Source organism: Primulina eburnea, chromosome 1 (assembly GCF_022965805.1).
Source record: "Primulina eburnea isolate SZY01 chromosome 1, ASM2296580v1, whole genome shotgun sequence".
In the NCBI taxonomy this organism is placed as follows: domain Eukaryota; kingdom Viridiplantae; phylum Streptophyta; class Magnoliopsida; order Lamiales; family Gesneriaceae; genus Primulina; species Primulina eburnea.
In genome coordinates, this window is record NC_133101.1 from 8227500 (window position 1) to 8247036 (window position 19537).

Below are 19537 nucleotides of genomic sequence, written 5' to 3' on the forward strand. Positions count from 1 at the left end.
ACACACTCTCTCGAGCTAATGCCAAACTAATTCACTCAATGAAGTAATTAAATGTCTTTAATTATTTATCAAGAATGAATCGCATTTCGATTTATGAAACACCTAGTTTTCGACCCTAAGGACTATGACTATCGGCACGTATCCAATTTCATATATCTATGTAAATTGTAGATCCGCGAATGATAGCACTCGATCCTATCACTAGTTATTCTCTCGAACTCACTCGTGATATAAAATTGTCGTTAAAGTTAGCTACGCTCAACGACACAATGAAAATCGTAGAATAATCAAGAATAAATCACAAATCGAAATATAAATTAACTAGATCAAAGTTTGGGGTAGGATCCCCTTTAATCCCAACAAATATTAAAGTTAGCTACTAGAATTCATAATGAAAATAAGCAAAACAATATTTAAACAACGGAAAATAAACTAGAAATACGAGACGTGACGAAATCTGCGAAGAACGATGCCCGGAAACCGTCGAATCTTCAATCCAAGTGCAAAAGCTCTCCAAAAACTCCTTGTGCTCCTCCAATGCCGTCTGAATCTTGCTCAAAAGTCGACCAAGATCTTTCCATAGCAGCCACCCTCCAAAATTAAGGTAAGAAATCGCGCACCATAATCTTCCCAAATTAAGCGGCGCTCGGGCGGTAGAAAAGTGCCGCTCGAGCGCCACACTTTCTGTATTCTCCCTAACTTGTGCGGCAGTCGCGCTCGGGCAGTAGAAATATACCGCTCGAGCGCCAACGCTTCTGTCTTCGGATGCACCTATTCGCGCTCGGGCGGTATATTTCTACCGCCCGAGCGCCAACCTTTCTGGCTTCTTCTCCTTGCTAGTCGTATTTGGCGCCTGAGCGGTAGAAATCTACCGCTCGAGCGCCGCTTATTCTGTCCAAAGTTCCTTGTCTTCGACACTTTGCTTCCTTCTTGGTTTTTCCGACCATTTTTCCTGCAAATTCGTCACATACAAGTGAGACATGATAAAACGCAAACGATTACTCTAAAATGAACAAAATGTAAATGAAATGCATGCATGCACAAGGCAAACACAAATAAACCAATGCAATAAAACACGTAAAAACGACACATATCAACCCCCTCATACTAACCTTTTGCTCGCCCTCAAGCAAAATAGGTTAAAGCACGAGATTTTAAACAAACACAACGAACACAAAACACTCAAACAAGAAATAACCAACACAAATAACTGTCAAAGGTGAGTTAACAACTTTTATGTCATGCCTCAGCGAACTTTTCCACATACAGATCATAATCAAGTCAAATCGCAAACGAGTACTCATTCTCATCTACACATAAATCTTGACACTCATTCGAACGTGTGTGTGTGTCATGATGGGTCTAGTCATTCGTATTTCGAATAGATCAATTATCAAATCATGCGAGTCACTCAATTAACACTTCAATACAAGTCTCACTAGCATGCACCCCCGTGTCCATTTATCACTAGCCATAAATTGAACTTTATTCAACTTTTAAGTGCAGATAAGGGTGTCGAAAAGAAGGAAAATGAGCTCAAGTGGCTAAAAGTTGGGAGTACATCGATCATTTTCATTGTGCAATCGTCAAGACTTTTCGTCTGACTTTCCTTGTCTCCTTACATCTCCAACTTTTAGCCTAAGAATAGAATTTCATTCCTTTTATTTCGGCTCCCCCTCACCTTACATCTCCTTCTTTCTTCTCTTTTTCTCTCTCTTTTTTTTTTTTTTTGAATGCACAATTTTCACAAATGTACTCCCTAGGCTACGAATATATACTTTGGATTACAGCTGGTTAGGAGTATGACATTTTAATTCAGTGCATTGGAAAGGAGGTAAATGTAAAGTTCAAGGCAAATCAAATTTTCGCATTCAAGGTCCCAATTAGCGACTTATTTTCACGGGTTTACATGCTAAATCAACTCATAAATGGTGCCTTTCAAGTTAACCACACAAAACTTTCGAATTTCACCATTATTCCTACAAAATTCTAGTCCCCACCCATATGTGCTCAAAAAGTTCAAATTATGTGCCAAAATTCATGTTTGAACAATCAAGAGTACCGTTCATGAAATGACCCAATCAATACTTTTGTATACTATCAATCCAACCTCATCATTGGCGCATAAATTATGTCTTCTCACCATAAACGACACTAGACAACATAGATGCAACAAATAACTAAGCAAACATAACAATCTACCCACCCCCTCATACTAGAGTTGTGCAATGCCCTCATTGCACAAAACGAAACAGACACTAACAACAGAACAATTCAAGAATGTAAATGCAAACACAGAAATGCAAACACAAATATGCAAACACCAATGCAGACTAAATAAACATGAAAGCTAATACACATGCTAGACGGAAACAATGACAAGAAAGAAAAAAACAGAAAAGCGGTAAAAGAAAAAAATGCGAAGTAGGGGAAACAGTAAACTCCCCTGATCAAGTGTCATCCTCATCCTGCTCCGGCGGTGGCGCTCCTGCGGCCTCCCCATGCTGAGAGTAATAATACTGGAACCGGAATGGGGGAGGGGGTAGCGGAGACGGTGGGATGGTCGATGGGTTGACGCCCCCTTGCACAAGCAGCGAGCGCATCATGGAGTCAATGTGAGACAGATGGTCGGTGACATACGAGTTGAATTGACCCTGATGCGTTTGGAAGGCGAGATTCTCAGCCATCATATCGGTGTGAGTTCTCCGGCAGGGTGGTGGTGGAAGGCGACGTGGGATGGCAGTGCTAGATCCACCGGCGTCTCCCTCCCGAGAGGGAAATTCACTTATTCGCTTAGCTCGTTTCCGCTGGAGGTCTTCGACACAAATAGGCTTCATGGGTTGCAACCACTCCTCATCATCGCGAAATACGACTCCCGCTCTAGCGCACAGCTCGGAGATAATGGTGGGGAATAACAGGCCCACATGACTGTTGTGGGCACTCAGTGTGATTTGTGAATTGATGAGTGTGCCCACGTTGATGGCGTAGCCCTCGGTCAACGCATAAAGCAGCACCGCCCGCTCTTTCTGGACCTCGCTCTTATGCGAGACCGACATCATTCTCCGAGCCACAAATAAATACCAAAGGGCAACTTCGGTTTTCAAATACTTCTCGTCAAAACAACTCGGCGAGCCGCCCAATGGTTTCCATATTGCGCCCGGATGGCACAATGTGGCGAGAATCGTATCATAATTCGGGTTAGCAACCAATGTCTGGAAGTGGGAGTCGTCAACCTCCGCCGTCCCTAACAGTGCGTTGATCGTCACCGAGTCATACGGTACATGCTTACCTCTCACAAACACCAAACCATTTCGCCCCTCCGCTGCGTTGGCGTAAAATTCGCGAACCACAGACACTACCGCCGCCTTAGGTTGCTCATTGTATTGTTCCCAACCACGCCTTTGCAAATCAACAATAATATCCAAGTATCTATCCTCTAACTGTCGCCGGACTCCCCTCTCGGCTATTGGATTCCTATGAATTTTAGCATGCTCGTATCGAGCCCTAGCCTCCACACTAATAAAACGATGTCTATCAAACGCGGGAGACGACGAAGAAGAGCCGGGGTTACCTTTTTGTTTCTTTGGAGCCATAGGAGTGGATGAGAGAGATGGTGGGTGAATCGGAGAATATGACTGGAGTGATGACGTCTCTTGATTCCCAAAATGGAGTGTGCCACCGGTGTGTGAGCCTTGATGGGTGGGGAGATTTCCTGCAAAAAAAATTGAGAAGAGAGTGGGAGAGGGTTAGGGATTTGGGGAGAAAAATTTGGGAATTTTTCGTGCAGAATGAAAGATGGGAAAGAGGATTCGCGCATATAATGCAATCGCGCTCGGGCGGTAGAAAACTACCGCTCGAGCGCGAACCTCTCTGTTGGTTTTTTTCAGAGGTACGCATGCGCGCTCGGGCGGTAGAAAACTACCGCTCGAGCGCCAACCTCTCGGGATGAATTCTCCCAAGGGAGACGTCCGCGCTCGGGCGGTAGAAAACTACCGCTCGAGCGCGGCCCTCACTGTTTTTCTCTAAATTTTTTTTTTTTTTTGAAAAAAAAAATTAAAAATAAAAATCCCAAAAAAAATTAAAATAAGACAAAAACAAGAAAAATAACTAAATTGACACGAAAGAGAATTTAAATCAAATGCAAAAGAGAGGGAAGAAAAGTAGTTCTCAATTTATAGTCGAGAGCTGGACTGTTCTCAGTTTGGCATGTCTTGGAACCGGGTGATTCCAAGTTGTGGCTCAATTGTGCCACCAATGTAGTGCTTCAGGCGTTGGGCATTGACCGTAAATGTCTCATCCTTCCCATCTTTCAATTCCACAGCTCCCGATGGATAAACTTTCGAGATCACGAATGGACCGGACCATCGCGACTTCAATTTACCGGGAAACAAGCGCAACCGGGAGTTGTAGAACAGAACACTTTCACCCTCCTTAAATTCTCTCTCGATGATTCTTTTGTCATGAGCCTTTTTGGTTTTCTCCTTGTAAGACAGTGCAAGATCATAAGCCAAATTGCGGAACTCCTCCAATTGGTCCAATTGAAGCAAACGCTGTTCACCTGCATCAGTAAAATTAAAGTTTAGTGCTTTTGTTGCCCAATATGCGCTATGCTCTAACTCTACAGGTAAGTGACATGCTTTACCAAACAATAATCTGTACGGTGTCGTGCCTATTGGTGTTTTGAAAGCAGTCCTATATGCCCAAAGAGCATCATCTAATCTCACCGACCAATCCTTTCTACTGACACCTACCACTTTCTCCAAAATCCGCTTTATCTCTCGGTTAGACACTTCCACTTGACCACTCGTCTGAGGGTGATAAGGGGTAGAGGTCTTATGTGTGACACCATATTTGCTTAAGAGTTTTTCAAAGAGTTTGTTGCAAAAATGAGTGCCACCATCACTAATGATTGCTCGTGGCGTTCCAAAGCGGTTAAAAATGTTTTTCTTCAAAAATTTCAGAACCACTTGAGCATCATTAGTGGCGTATGCTTCCGCCTCTACCCACTTAGACACATAATCAACCGCCACCAAGATGTATTTTTTTGTGAAAGAACTAGGAAATGGTCCCATAAAGTCTATTCCCCACACATCAAAAACCTCACACTCAATGATATTATTTAACGGCATTTCATGACGGTTAGAGATGTTACCTGACCGCTGGCATTTATCACAGTGTAGCACATAAGAACGAGCATCTTTGAAAAGAGTTGGCCAATAAAAGCCACATTCAAGTACCTTGGATGCCGTCCTTGTTGGTCCGAAGTGACCACCTACCTCACGGTCATGGCAATGGTTGAGAATTTGATCAAACTCTTCTTCCGCAACACACCTTCTTATCATGGCATCTGCACAAATTTTGAACAAGAAAGGTTCCTCCCAAAAATAATACTTCACGTCCGAAAAGAATTTCTTTCTTTGGTGAAATGTTAAATTTGGGGGGGGGTGAGCCTGTAACAAGAAAATTTGCAAAATTGGCCTACCATGGACAATTTTTCACCTCAAACAACTGCTCATCTGGGAACCAATCATTAATCGCATCAGTCACTCAATCATTACTGATAAATTCTAATCTAGACAAATGATCTGCAACCACATTCTCAACACCCTTCTTATCTTTTATCTCCAAATCAAATTCTTGCAATAATAAAATCCACCGAAGTAAGCGTGGCTTTGCATCTTTCTTTGCAAGTAAATATTTAAGGGCAGAGTGATCAGTAAACACAATTACTTTCGACAAAACAAGATAAGCATGAAACTTGTCAAGTGCAAACACTACTGCAAGTAACTCTTTTTCGGTGGTGGCATAATTCAATTGTGCTTCATCTAGAGTCCTACTTGCATAGTATATGGTGTGAAATACCTTGTTTTGTCTTTGTCCGAGGACAGCACCTACCGCAGTATCGCTAGCATCGCACATGATCTCGAAGGGTAGATCCCAATCCGGTGCCACCAAGACAGGAGCCGTCACTAAGCGCTCTTTCAACTTCTCGTATGCCTGCAAACAATCAGAATTGAAATCAAAAGGCACATCTTTCATGAGTAAAGAAGATAAAGGTTTTGCAACTTTAGAAAAATCTTTGATGAAACGTCGGTAAAAACCGGCGTGGCCTAGAAAGCTTCTAACTCCCTTTACGGACGCCGGAGGTGGTAAGTTCTTGATAACTTCAACTTTCGCCTTATCCACCTCTATTCCGTGCCCCGAAACCTTGTGCCCTAGGACAATTCCCTCTTGTACCATAAAGTGGCATTTTTCCCAATTAAGCACCAAGTTTGTCTCCTCACATCTCCTCAACACTACCTGCAAGTTCTGCAAACAATCATTAAAAGACGAGCCAAAAATCGAGAAGTCATCCATATATATCTCAAGAAAAGTCTCAATCATATCATGGAATATAGCAGTCATGCATCGCTGAAAAGTGGCAGGGGCATTACACAAACCAAATGGCATCCGTCTAAAAGCAAAAGTGCCATAAGGGCAAGTGAAAGTGGTTTTCTCTTGGTCCTCGGGCGCAATCATGATTTGGTTATACCCAGAATATCCATCTAAAAAACAATAGAACTCATGACCCGCTAACCTCTCAAGCATTTGATCAATAAAGGGAAGGGGAAAGTGGTCTTTACTGGTGGCATCATTCAATTTCCTATAATCAATGCACACACGCCATCCCGTAACAGTCCTAGTGGGTATTAATTCATTATTTTCATTTGTGATAACAGTAATCCCACCTTTCTTTGGCACACACTGAACAGGACTTACCCATGCACTATCAGATATAGGATAGATAATACCTGCGTCGAGAAGCTTAATTGTTTCAGCCTTTACTACCTCTTGCATCTTCGGATTTAATCGTCTTTGAGGTTGCACGAGAGGTGAGTACTTCTCTTCCATCAAGATCTTGTGCATGCAGACGGATGGATTTATTCCTCTGATATCTGCCACCTTCCACGCAAATGCACCCTTGTGCGCTTTCAAAACTTCCAACAGCTTGTCCTCCATCACATCTGTCAAAGCAGCAGAAATAATGACAGGTAAAGTGTTATTCTCACCTAAGTATACGTACTTGAGGTGTGGAGGCAACGGCTTCAGCTCAAGCGTTGGTGGATCCTCGATGCTTGACCTTTGAGGTGTCAAATCTCTTCGTTCTCCTAGATCCTCCAGTCGCATCCTCATTGGCCTTCTCCATGGTTGGTTGGCATTAAAGTGTGCCACAATTTCAGCTCTTTCTTCGTCTAACTCCTCTTCTCCCAATTCAGTATTGATAGTGGCCTCCAAAGGGTCCTTAAGAGCATCCTGCACATAGTTGGATACAAGAGAGTCAAAAGCATCAATTCTAAAACAACTATCAGAATGCAGTGTGTGCTTAAGTGCATTAAAAACATCAAATGTAATCTCTTCTTCGCTCACTCTCAATCTCAACTTTCCCTCTTGCACATCAATAAGTGCCTTGCCAGTTGCAAGGAATGGTCTCCCCAAAATCAGAGGCATCTCTGTATCCTCTTCCATGTCGAGCACCACGAAGTCTGCAGGGAAAATGAATTTGTCCACTTTTACTAGCACATCCTCAATCACTCCGCGGGGGTACTTGAAAGACCTGTCAGCCAGCTGCAAGGACATCCTCGTCGGCTTAGGCTCTCCTAATCCGAGTTTCCTGAAAACAGATAGAGGCATAAGATTAATACTTGCACCAAGGTCACACAATGCTTTACGAAAAACTACATCACCAATCATGCAAGGGATAGAAAAACTCCCTGGGTCTTTTAGTTTCGGTGGGATTTTGTTTTGCACCAAAGCAGAGCAACTTTCGGTCAAATTTACCGTCATGTGATCCTCCAATTTTCTCTTGTTGGCTAAGATGTCCTTCAAAAATTTAGCATAACTAGGCATTTGCATCAAAGCATCGGCAAAAGGAATATTAATATGCAATTTTTTAAACACTTCTAAAAACTTACCGAATTGTGCATCTAGTTTTGCCTTTTTTAATGCTGCAGGAAAAAGTGGAGGGATAACAATCTTAGGTTGTGCAGTGAGTGCTGGTGTAGAGTTAGATGACTTATCTTGAGACGTCGCAGCATGTTCATCCGACACTTGGCTTTACTCTTTTTCTCTAGGCTCAAAAACTTTTCCGCTCTTCAACTCAATGGCCTTCACTTGCTCTTTTGGATTAGTCTTGGTATTACTTGGCAAGGTGCCCGGCTCTCTACTTGCTATCATCTTGGCCAACTGTCCAATTTGATTCTCGAGCCCCTTTATTGATGCATCTTGGTTTTGGAGTCGAGTTTCAGTGGATGAGATAAACTTAGACATCATTTGTTCCAAGTTGGACTTTTCTTCTCTAGGAGGATCGGATCTGTACATCGGTTGTTTCCCATATTGTTGTCCTCCTTGCGGCCTATTATGACTGTTTTGACTGCCCCATGAGAAGTTGGGATGTTGCCTCCACCCAGGATTATATATGTTCGAGTAAGGGTCATTCCTTGGGCGGTTTTGGACTCCCACTTGATTCACCGGTGCCTCATCTTGCACATAGAAGGGATTTCCATCTTGACAGTCTTTCACATAGTGTTCCCCTCCACACTTCTCACAGAATATCTCTTGAAGACGCATAGCCGTGCCACCCACGTTCAAGCCATCTATTTTCTGTTTAAAGCGTCAAGTTGTGCAGTAATAACAGAAAAATCAGTTACCTGGTGAACTCCGGCACTTCTCCGCTGGTTGTTCCTGTCAGATTGAGGATGATAGCTGCTAGCAGCCATCTCCTCCAACAACTCATATCCTTCTTCCGCAGTCTTCCTCAAAAGGTTCCCACACGCAGCAGCATCTATCATAGTACAGTTAGGAGTAAGCAAACCGTAATAAAAGGTTTGAACGACTAACCCAAGTGGCAACTCGTGATGTGGGCATCTTCGTAATAGATCTTTGAAACGCTCCCACGCCTCATATAGTGACTCTTGATCGAACTGAGCAAATGTTGTGATGTCTGCCCGCAGCTTCATGGTCTTCGATGGCGGAAAGTATTTGATGAGAAACGCCTTCGCCATGTCCTCCCATGTAGCTATCGAACCTACAGGTAAACAATTTAACCAAGCTTTAGCTTTATCACGCAAAGAGAAAGGAAATAAACGCAGTCTAACAGCATCATCAGAAACTCCATTAAATTTAAAAGTATCGCAAATCTCAAGAAAATCCGCGATGTGTGTGTTTGGATCATCCACAGCAGTTCCTTCAAATTGGACGGTGTTCTGAATCATCTGGATAATGGCTGGTTTGATTTCGAATTGGTTTGCCCGCACAATCGGCCTCACAATGCTGGGGCGTGCACCATCCAAAGAAGGCTGGGCATACTCTAACATGGGTATGCGGCGTGGCATCTCAATTCGTCTCTCGTTTTGGCGCTCCGCCTCCTGCTCTTGTTCGTGCCTCTCCATCAGTTCCTTAAGTCTTTGCTGTTGTCTTCGCCTGCGGAAAGTCCTTTCAATTTCAGGGTCACACTCAAGCTCCAAGTCAAGTGACTTTGGCATGCACCGGAAGAGATATCTGAATTAAAATATGGAGTGTTAGTTCAGTAAAAATAAAATACACTAAAGAAAATAACTAAAAATATAATTGTAGATTAACAGTCCCCGGCAACGGCGCCAAAAACTTGATCGAGCAAAACTTGCACTGTGAATTCCCCAATAAAAATATGATTTTGTATGCTCAACATAAATCGCAAGTGCATGATGTCAAGTAATAATATAGTGTATGTGAATACGAGTATCGTTCCACTGAAGACTGTATTTAACAATTATTATTTTAGTTATTAAAACTTTAGCGACGAAAGGTGATTTGTTGTGTTATAACTACTAAAATGCAGAAAATTAAATAAACAAGTTCAAAGATTAAATGATCAAATATGACTGCTAAATCGATTGATTAAATTTCAAATGATAAAAAATTTGTTGGGAATTCTGGTTCACCTACCCCTTATTAATTAATTAATTCGTTCGATTGTGTTCTACGCCTCCGACAGGATTTCCTATTCAATTGAACACACTCTCTCGAGCTAATGCCAAACTAATTCACTCAATGAAGCAATTAAATGTCTTTAATTATTTATCAAGAATGAATCGCATTTCGATTTATAAAACCCCCTAGTTTTCGACCCTAAGGACTATGACTATCGGCAGGTATCCAATTTCATATATCTATGTAAATTGTAGATCCGCGAATGATACCACTCAATCCTATCACTAGTTATTCTCTCGAACTCACTCGTGATATAAAATTGTCGTTAAAGTTAGCTACGCTCAACGACACAATGAAAATCGTAGAATAATCAAGAATAAATCACAAATCGAAATATAAATTAACTAGATCAAAGTTTGGGGTAGGATCCCCTTTAATCCCAACAAATATTAAAGTTAGCTACTAGAATTCATAATGAAAATAAGCAAAACAATATTTAAACAACGGAAAATAAACTAGAAATACGAGACGTGACGAAATCTGCGAAGAACGATGCCCGGAAACCGTCGAATCTTCAATCCAAGTGCAAAAGCTCTCCAAAAACTCCTTGTGCTCCTCCAATGCCGTCTGAATCTTGCTCAAAAGTCGACCAAGATCTTTCCATAGCAGCCACCCTCCAAAATTAAGGTAAGAAATCGCGCACCATAATCTTCCCAAATTAAGCGGCGCTCGGGCGGTAGAAAAGTGCCGCTCGAGCGCCACACTTTCTGTATTCTCCCTAACTTGTGCGGCAGTCGCGCTCGGGCGGTAGAAATATACCGCTCGAGCGCCAACGCTTCTGTCTTCGGATGCACCTATTCGCGCTCGGGCGGTATATTTCTACCACCCGAGCGCCAACCTTTCTGGCTTCTTCTCCTTGCTAGTCGTATTTGGCGCCCGGGCGGTAGAAATCTACCGCTCGAGCGCCGCTTATTCTGTCCAAAGTTCCTTGTCTTCGACACTTTGCTTCCTTCTTGGTTTTTCCGACCATTTTTCCTGCAAATTCGTCACATACAAGTGAGACATGATAAAACGCAAACGATTACTCTAAAATGAACAAAATGTAAATGAAATGCATGCATGCACAAGGCAAACACAAATAAACCAATGCAATAAAACACGTAAAAACGACACATATCACCCAACTTTCTCTAACCACCTCATGTAGGCCTGGTTCACGCAGCCACTTGTTTTCAAAACGAAATCCCCTCCTTTTCCCGCTGAGGATTTTATTCTCTGTGGTAAGGAGAATAGGGGAATGGTCTGATATAGGAGCTGTACAGTTCAAGAGGGTACCATGTGGGTATATCGAAGTCCAGCCATTACTTACCAGCGCTCTGTCTATTCTTTCTTCAACAGCATTAATGGTTCCTTTACTTCTTGCCCAAGTGAAAGGGTAGCCCTTGAGAGGTAGATCAGTCAATCCGCATGTAGCCACTACTTCTCGGAAGCCGTTTATAAGCCAAGTGGGATGATCTACCCTTCCTATTTTATCATCTGGGCTTAACATGTCATTAAAATCCCCTATGCAGCACCAAGGAAGTTGAGATTGGCTGTGAATGGTGTGAAGTAACCTCCACGAATCCCTTCTCCGTCGCCTTTCTGGATAGCCATAGAAACCCGTAAGTCTCCATGTTGGTTTATCATCGTCCTTAATTTATGCGTTAACATGATTTTCAGAGAAGTCTTGTATAATACATAGATCTGTATGACGCCATAACAAAGCAAGTCCACCCCGACGACCCACTCTATCAACAGCAAAAGCACCTGCGAAACCAATCTTTACTCTAATTTCTTCAATTCTAGCAGCACAAACTAAAGTTTCCGAAAGAAAAAGAATCTCGGCTTTGTGAGTTCGGATCAGCTCATGAAGAATAGGAATTGCACGAGGCTGGCCGAGCCCTCGGCAATTCCAACTAAGGACAATCATGGCTCCCGGCAGGCCTGGGAACCAGGACCTACCGATAAAAAATGATGATTTGGGTGATCATTCTCTGAGTCTTTCGGATGGGCTTTTGTATCCAGGATCATGTTGGTGATCTTGGATTGGGCCTCTGTATTGTGGTTCGCGCGGGAGCGTTTCCTATTATTGAGGGACTCCATCTCATTCCCATAAATTTCTCCATCAAAAGTAGGGTGGATGGTATTTCCATATAGGCTGTTACCGAGAATCATGCTCCAATTTGAATGATCATTTGTAGAGATTGAGAGATTGTCGGCTATTTCCTTGCCCTTGTCAGCGGAGGATTTGTTACTTACCTCTTTTGGCTCCGAAAATTTTGCTTCTGATTGATTGCCATCTATCGTTGTGCCAACTGTGTTAGCCGGAGCTCCGGTGGGCTCATCTTCTCGTAGCCATTTGTTCTCCCCCAGGTTATGTGTTCTCTTGTCGTGCGCTCGAAGCCATATGCCCCAATTCCTTTTACCATATCATGAGTCATGTTGAAGAGTTTGTCACAGAATTTCTCTATATGTCCCAAACGACCGCACAAAAAACAAAAAGAGCCAAGCTTTTCATATTTAAAACTTACGAGGAAACTCTCACCATTTGATTTTCCTATTTTCTTGCATCGTTTTAGTGGGTTTTGGACGTCGATGGCTACTCGTATGCGCATGTAAGGCCTCCACGGTCCTTTGTTATTGTTGCTGTCATATTCCAGGAAAGTTCCCATGTAAGATCCCAATTGCTTGCCCACGGCTTCAGACATGTATCCAAACGGTAAGTCGTGAATTTGGGTCCAGAAGTTGAGATGGCGTAGTGGAACCTGTAGTGGTTGTTCCTCTCTTTTCAGATGGTGTAGGAGAAGAAAGTTATTGTCAAAGGTCCAGGGTCCTCCTTCCAATATCCTTTGCAAGTCCACCGAATGATAGAACTGGAAAATAAACCTTTTGAATCCAATATCTCTGATAGTGACACCTTTACCTGGCCTCCAGATGGAAGATAATCGTTGTTTCATGATATTCAAATTGATTTGCTTTTCTGTCAGGAAGCTCCCCACTAAGCATAGCTCGTTTGCCTCGTCTGCTATTTGTAGGGTATTCGGATCAAAAGCAATTTCATCATCTTCGTCGTCAATTAGGGATAATCCAGCCATATGTGGATCCATGGGCGAAATTTGCCTCACTGAAGGACTAAAATGAAAGCAAAAACTCTCAACAGGGAGAGGAAAAACTTAAGCTCTCAACAGGGAGAGGAAAGCCGCTGAAATATTTTGATAAGCCAAAGATTCTACTTTTCAGTATCATTTATAAATTCTTAATGACTCTTAAAATGTAATTAAAATGGTTCAAAGCTTAAATCACATATTTTTCAATCTTAAACAAACACTTATTATGGATAAGGCCGGACTGGCCGAGTTTGTCATCCACGTCTCCTCTCGCCAAATTCCATCTTTATCCTCGTATATATCTTGATTCAAGTTTTTTGGGATATTTTTCGTTATTATAAGTCTCAAATCATCATTCTCATTTCAAAAATATTAATAAAATGAGTCGGATTAAAAGACGAGGATAATATTAATATCAGTATTATTAATATTATTATTATAAATATAATTTTCCGGACATGTTTAAAGATGAGTTCACCCCAACTATTTCATAGATTTTAAAAATTCTCGAAATAAAAAAAATGGAGGTCCGGGTCTTGTCATCCATGATTAAGTATGATTTCGTCTTGCTCTATTCAGTCACTCTCCCGTAGAGATGTAATCGAGTCGAGCCGATCCGAGCCGAACTCTTGAATGTTTGAGCTTGGCTTGTTTATAATCGAGCCGAGCTCGAACTTTATTTAACGAATATATGCATGTCTCACGAGCTTATTCAAGCATTATCGAGCCTAAACAAGCTTAATAAATATGAATTATACATTTAAATTTTCAATAAATTAATTAAAAAATAAATTATACATTTAAAGAAAAATATATTATTCTTATTAAAATTTGTAAATTTATTATAATAAATAAATCTAATAGATTTTTCTATATATTTCATAAATATGATGCAAAATAAATAAATTAAAAATCAAAACTATTATTTTTTCATCTAAAAGATTACTCTCGAACTTACCAACGAACATGTTCACGAGCTAACGAGCCGAATACTGTAAAGCTTGAGTTTGGTTTGTTTATCTTAATGAGACTCATTAAACGAGCTCAAACGAGCTTTTATCGAATCGAGTTTCGAATAAGTCACAAACAGTTTGGTTCGTTTATATCCCTGCTCTTAGAACGGAAACTTTACCCTAAAAATACGTACGTAGGAATATAAAGAATTTTGGGGCATTTCCGTTTAAATATTCTAACGATAAGGTTTGAAAGTCAAACTTCGCACTGTTCTTGCTTACGCTTTTTCCACTTAAACAACTAAGTCTTGGTGTTTGCTGCTGAAATGATGGTCAATAATATGGTGTTAAATAATGACCCCACCAACTAAAATCTTGTCAAGCTCTCACAAAATTTCTTGCAAGTGAAAGCAACTCCCTGAGTTCTGTCTCTACAGATCCTCAGATTGTTCAAGAATTTTCTCCACATTTTCTGTAAGACACTTCGCACATATTAATTACCTGACTAAATGCAGTTGCGAGAAATCCCAAGATTTTAGTGCTACTGATATGTCTTAGATAACCAGTTATTCCTCATGTTATCAGCACCCTTTTGGTTGAAAGTTCGAATCCACTCGAATCTTGTGTCACTTCCTAATAATTTTTTGTGTCCTTGTCCATAAAAACATGTTGGTATGCGCAGCGGAAAAAACAGAGAGCTGCTGCTCTTATATTATATAAAATTTTTTTGATGATAAGATGACTACAAGGTAGTCATATTTATACATAATTCATGACTTGTAAACTTCCTAATTTAATTCTAATAGCTGAATACTAGAACTTAATAAATAATACTTGCCTATCTAGAACTTTCTTTTGAGTATCATGACTCTTAGATAACTTGAGAATATAAATTTATTTTAACACCCTTGCTTAATTTATAATTTTCAAGTTATTCTTATGCTTCTCAAATTTCTCAAGACTGACTGGCTTTGTAAGGATGTCTGCTGGTTGTTCACTTGTATTGATGTAGGCAAAGCTTATTTCTTCTTTTCCAACCAAATCTCTTACAAAGTGATGACGAAGCTCTATGTGCTTTGAACGGGCATGAAACACGGGATTCTTTGTCATCGAGATAGCAGATTTATTGTCACAAAAAATTGTGGTTGCATTTGTTTGCTTCAACTGCATATCTTCCAGCAATCTTCGTAGCCAAACTGCTTGACATGAAGCTTCAGTAACAGCAGAATATTCTGCTTCAGATGATGATAATGCAACTGTCTTTTGCTTTCTTGAACTCCAGGAGATCACATTTGAACCAATGCAGAAATTGTATCCCGATGTGCTTTTTCGATCATCAACATATCCTGCCCAATCACTATCTGAATAGCCTATTAGGTTGCACTCATCTTCTTTTTCATACAAAATGCCTTGCTTCTTTGTCCCTTGAAGATATCGAAGTATCTTTTTTGCAGCTGTGAAGTGATTCTTGCTTGGATTGCTCATGTACCTGGATACAACACTAACTGAAAAAGCAATATCAGGTCTAGTGTGAGTAACATAAATGAGAGATCCAACTAGACTCCTAAAAATTGAAGCATCTGCTTGTTCGAAACCATCTTCCTGCTGTAATTTCTCATTGAACATCATAGGTGTTGAAACCGGTTTGCACTTTGCCATGTGAAACCTCTCAAGCAAGTTCTCAATGTATTTTTCTTGTGAGAGAGAGATTTTTCCTTTACTTTGCTTGACTTGAATTCCCAAGAAATATCGCATAAACCCCAAGTCTGTCATTTCGAAGTTGCTCATCATTTTCTTCTTAAAATCTTCAACCTCTTTCTCTTTTGTCCCAAAATAAATCAAGTCATCAACATATAAGCAAACAACAAGAAAATCGACTTCATTTTTCTTGATGTAAAGAGAGAGCTCATTAGGACTTTTTTGAAAGCCATTTTGACGAAAGTATTCCTCAATTTTCTGGTTCCACGCTCGAGGAGCTTGCTTTAAGCCATAAAGTGTTTTTCGAAGACGATACACTTTATCCTTTTTTCCTTTCACTTCAAAACCTTGAGGTTGCTCAACGTAAATTTCTTCATCGAGTTCTCCATTCAAAAATTGGAACTTCACTGGGAGAATATTTGAACATGGTAAAGCTTGAATTTCTAGCCATTTTTATACTTTGATTTACTGGACACGCATGTAAAGGAGAGAAAAAAAAAAGTTTAGATGTTGACCAATAATTCAAAGTAAGACCAACACCATATATGATTGGAGATGCTACTGTTTGAGGTAGGTGAACTATGCTTTCACGTGTAAATTTTGAAGGCTCTGATACCAAATTTGTTGGTATACACAGCGGAAAAAACAGAGAGCTGCTGCTCTTATATTATATAAATTTTTTTTGATGATAAGATGACTACAAGGTAGTCATATTTATACATAATTCATGACTTGTAAACTTCCTAATTTAATTCTAATAGCTGAATACTAGAACTTAATAAATAATGCTTGCCTATCTAGAACTTTGTTCTGAGTATCATGACTCTTAGATAATTTGAGAACATAAATTTATTTTAACAAAACCGTCCACTTTTTCTCTGTCACCCACTGATCAAATCCACTCGCTATAATTCATTATGGGTTAATTGGGTATCAGTACCCAAAACATATGAAATTTGGTTTTAGTACCTGGAGAGAGAAAATTTTTCTAAAAATACCAAAAATACCCTTGTCTTCTATTTTGATTTTAATTGATCCTCGCGCTCCCGAAAATGGTATCAGAGCCGAAGGTTGATTTATTTCAAACACAAATTTTATTATTACTAGCAACTAAATGTACCAGAAGGAGAATTTCGAAAATTATGAATCCGAACTTTAGTTCGAGAACAATAATTTACAAGAACTATTCCAATATTTTGGAATATACACAAGTTTATCTAACTATTGTTAGAGATCAGAAACGGGAGAACAGAGGAAACTCATCCCCTGATAAAAGAAAGCAGTGTTTGCAAAACGTTGCATACACAAAAGGTAGACTCTTACAGGCCAAAAAGACCAGATCTTCATTGATCTGTTAAATATGCCAGGAACTACCATCCAATTCGAAATTGAACTTATTTCGCTAGAAATAATTCAATTAGAGCAAGAATTACAGCGAAGTACATGCTTCACTGAACTCAGCACAAAAGGTATGCGTTTACAAGGTCTAAAGAACCGTAAAAACATACTTCAAAATCTACTCAGAAGAAATTCTTCAGAGAACAATGGATCTGTATAGACAGCAGATTTACGAAGGGAAGCTACTGCACCCTCAGGTAAAATCTCAGGTAAACTTATGATACAAAATAATAAGTTTCTGGAGATAGTTCCAGACTCCTCTAAGCTCTCTTTAGATCTTAGAGAAATTCAAAAGACAGTCCAAAATTATGGCAATATGCTGTATTTTGTACCACAACGAGTTGAGAAGATCCTTGAGACTCAAGAAGAAATTCTGGGATTAATAAAGGATATTCAAACAAGAATTCAGAAACTAGAACAACAACCAAGTTCTAGTAGAAGAAATTCAGGAGGTTGGTTACCACCATCCTTTGGTACTGAACCTTTGTTACATCAACAAGGAAAGGCCAGAGTGGTGTCAAAACCTTTAACTGAAGAAGAAAAGATGATCAATCTAATCAAATCTGTCTCAGAAAAGAAATTCATCTGATGACAACTTTAGAAAGGATTGGTTTGGAGGATCTACAAGAGCTTGCGGAATCTTTCGCCAATCTCAAAGTAGTAGATCTAAAGATGAACACAGCAGTAGGTGAAACACCACCTGCAATAACCTGGTCATCTTCTCAGGAACCACTAAGGGAAAGTATGGGATCTCATAATGTAAATATGAGAGAATCTCAGACTGATTTCCATACTGGTGGAGGATCACACCCGGCGGGAACAAGGGCAAGGAGAACTCAAATTCCTTTGCACCAAACACCCTATGGGAAAACTGTTTTAGATCCTATACATCCTTACGGGGCTATGCTTAACCTTGATGTATTAGACTTCAAAAACAGAGAAGATCTCATAGACGATTGGACATCTGCTATGAGAATTGCAGCAGGAACACTTGATCTCAACAAAGAAGGATTCATTAAACTTTTGGAAATGAGTCTTATGGGATCAGTGAAAATTGCTTGGGACATGACTTCACCAGACATGAAGGAGTCAGTCCTAGTTGGAGAATCTCTTAGTGAGATCGCGGGAAAAATGGCTACCCTATTTAAAGCACACTTTATAGGGGTAGACTATTTCAACAGTCAAGATACAGAGAAGAAGAAGAAATACACTCAAGCTCTGTATAGTCTTGAATTACATGACATATGTTTGGTGGATGAATACATTATGTTATTCACTAAATACAGATGGAATTCAGGAGTCGAAGAGGATATAGCTATGCAGCTTTTCTTCGCAAAAATGCCGAGCCCTTGGAGAGAAATGCTCATAAGGGAATACGTACCTGGTAATCCAGATACGTTGGCAAGAAGAGCCTCTTTCCTTAAAGGAAAACTGGCAGAATGGTGACATATGGCAGCATTACAAAAAAATTACAAACGATTAAGGGGTATCAACAAAAGAACTCCTTTGTGTTGTAAAGAAAATGATCTTCCAACAATTATTGGAAGTAAACCACAGAAGCATAAAAGGAAAAGTTTTAGGACTCATCCTTATGCACGAAGTGGGAGAAGTTCTTGGAAACCAAGAACCGTATGGTCTAGACAGAAAGCCAGATCTTATAAATCTGGACAAAGAAGCGGACCATCGAGAAGTAGGATATCATCCCAAGCATCGAGTTCATCTCGAAGCACAGGAAGAACACCTACAAAGAAAACTTTCAGAAGAGCTCATACTAGAGCCAATGAAAGTTTCAAGGATTGTAACTGCTGGACATGTGGAGCAAGAGGTCATATATCGACCAACTGTCCAGAAAATGAAAACAGAGGTATTAAACGCTTTGATCCTACCCCGGATATTGAAGAAGCAGTTTATTACCAAGATCTTATTCAAGTATACCGATTTGAGGACATCGCCTCAGATGAAAGTATATATGAAGAAGAAGAAGTCTTAAGTCAGGAAGACTCTGATGGAACAGAATCGGAATCTGACTGAAGAAGAGGTGTTTCGACACGAAACACATGAAGATCTGTCTGGGTTTTTCAGTCAGACAACAATATCTCATAACGTGGTTCAAAGAATCATGAGAGAAAATCCGAGTCTACAGAGATATCAAGGTTTCTCTGCAGGACAGGTAGAAAAGTTCTTAGGAAGTCTTGGCCTAAGAAACAGAAAGCATCATCTAATCTATAAAGTTTCTAGAAGGGAAATGGCAATCCCAATGGAACTTACAGGAAATAGAATAGAGATGCAGCTAATTCCTTCTGAAGAAATCAAGGAGGAATTACAAAAACTCAAGATAGAAGTAGCAAGGACTATGTCCTGGATTCATATAGGAGCAATCCAGATTATGATAAA

The 19537-nt window shown here is 40.2% G+C and overlaps 1 protein-coding gene and 1 non-coding gene across 2 annotated transcripts; one reads left to right on the forward strand and one right to left on the reverse strand.

Annotated features, from left to right (window-relative positions):
* The first annotated feature begins 8886 nt into the window (after positions 1 to 8886).
* Positions 8887 to 8992, forward strand: LOC140814968 (small nucleolar RNA R71). Its single transcript, XR_012114226.1, has one exon. It is a non-coding gene; the product is annotated as a small nucleolar RNA R71 (small nucleolar RNA).
* Positions 8993 to 12287: 3295 nt separating this feature from the next.
* LOC140803365 (uncharacterized) lies at positions 12288 to 13094 on the reverse strand. The gene has a single exon (XM_073159230.1). It carries the CDS (start codon positions 13092 to 13094, stop codon positions 12288 to 12290), a length of 807 nt encoding a protein of 268 aa, XP_073015331.1.
* Between the last annotated feature and the right edge of the window lie 6443 nt (positions 13095 to 19537).